Source organism: Otolemur garnettii, unplaced genomic scaffold, assembly GCF_000181295.1.
Source record: "Otolemur garnettii isolate 467f Iridium unplaced genomic scaffold, OtoGar3 scaffold00025, whole genome shotgun sequence".
Taxonomy (NCBI): Eukaryota; Metazoa; Chordata; class Mammalia; order Primates; family Galagidae; genus Otolemur; species Otolemur garnettii.
Window position 1 is genome coordinate 17,371,791 of NW_003852420.1, and position 1,481 is coordinate 17,373,271.

General features: G+C 47.4%; 1 protein-coding gene across 4 annotated transcripts in view; it reads left to right on the forward strand.

Annotated features, from left to right (window-relative positions):
- CEP250 (centrosomal protein 250) overlaps positions 1–1,481 on the forward strand; it is a 54,689-nt gene that overhangs the window by 8,249 nt on the left and 44,959 nt on the right. For all 4 annotated transcript variants that reach the window (XM_023512206.1, XM_012804181.2, XM_023512203.1 and 1 more), the window contains exons 2-3: positions 429–715; positions 1,214–1,270. Coding sequence is in view for 3 of the 4 variants with exons in the window: in XM_012804181.2 (XP_012659635.1) it covers positions 530–715; positions 1,214–1,270 (243 nt within the window). In the remaining variant the exon portion in view is untranslated. The remainder of the gene's footprint in view (positions 1–428; positions 716–1,213; positions 1,271–1,481) is intronic.

The window sequence follows — 1,481 nt, forward strand, 5'->3', positions numbered from 1 at the left end:
GGCCCGGGCTGGATTCGAACCCGCTACCTTAGGTGTATGTGGCGGGCGCCTTAGCCGCTTGAACCACAGGCGCCGAGCCCAGAACATTTTCAATGATTCATTCCACATATGTTTATGGTGCACTGTGCCAGGCACTAGGGATGTATTGATAGACCAGGAGCTCTTGGTTTAGTTCAGAGTTCCAGCAGGCACTCAGGAAACACTAGTCTCATGAGCTTTTGTCATGGTCAGTTTAGGAAATGATGCTCATCATAGCCCCCTTTTTAGAGATCAGGGTCCATCTTATTTTAAAGGTTTCAAGGAGTCTTATAATAAAGAATCATATTTACTTTTTCTAACCCACCTTCATCAGACTTAGTAAATATTTGCTGAATAAATTTTAGTCATTTAGACAGTCCTTTAATTTCACTATGTGCTTTGGTCTCTAGCTCAAGAGGAGGTTGAAGTGACATGGCGATGCTTAGAGACTGCTGGGAGTGAACAGCCTCTGGCTACATAGGGACCTGTGGGCTTACTATCTGGTGCTCCCATGGAAGCAGGAAGCCCTGGGTTGAACAACATGAAGTCCCAGTCACTGCAGCTAGTGCTGGAGGAGCAAGTGCTAGCACTACAGCAGCAGATGGCAGAGAATCAGGCAGCCTCCTGGCGGAAGCTGAAGAACTCCCAAGAGGCCCAGCAGAAGCAAGCAACCCTTGTGAGGAAGCTACAGGCCAAGGTGAGGCACCTCCCCTTTTAGCGAGGGGAAGAGAAAACAAATCCTAGAGCTGGGTACTGAGGTGGGTAAGGGTTGTGGGAGGCAGAGCCATGTCAGGGGAATGGCCCACATCTAGCTTGGTCAGATAGGGCCCACCCTGCCCAGGTTTCATACCTGCTTTAAGGTTCACAAGTACTCCAGGAGGTATGTATCATATTTATTTTAAAGATAACATTTATGAGGGTTAAGTTAGTTGTCCAGGTTTGCTCACCTAATCTAGAGCTAAGGCCTAACCCTAGGTTTTGTAGATCTTAAATCTTGCCTCACCTATACAAGAGGCATATAGAAAGTATTATTTAAATGCCCAAATAGAAACTGTAAGATGTTACGAGCTTTACCTCACTATCACCACCCAGTTCCCTGGTTCACAGCAGGTTTGCCTGAGGTCCTCAGGGCCTTTGGCTTGGGCCGTTCGTGCCAGCTGTGTCCATTGCCCGGGGCTTGCTCTCTTTACATCAGGTGTCGCAGTACCGGAGCTGGTGCCAGGAGCTGGAGAAGCAACTGGAAGCCACTGGAGTGAGTGAAGCTGAGTATTCTGTTCCCCTGAACCCTCAGGGAATATGCTAGTTAGGTTTCATTTAGGGACTGAAGGAGGCTAAAGTGTGAAAAAGGGAATGTTTGGTCAAAGTCTCTCCTTTACATCCCCTAATAGCCTTATCACACTGTTGTCTTCATTGGACATGGCTGCCCTGTCAGATTCCAGCCCTTAGACTTTTTTTTTTTTTTT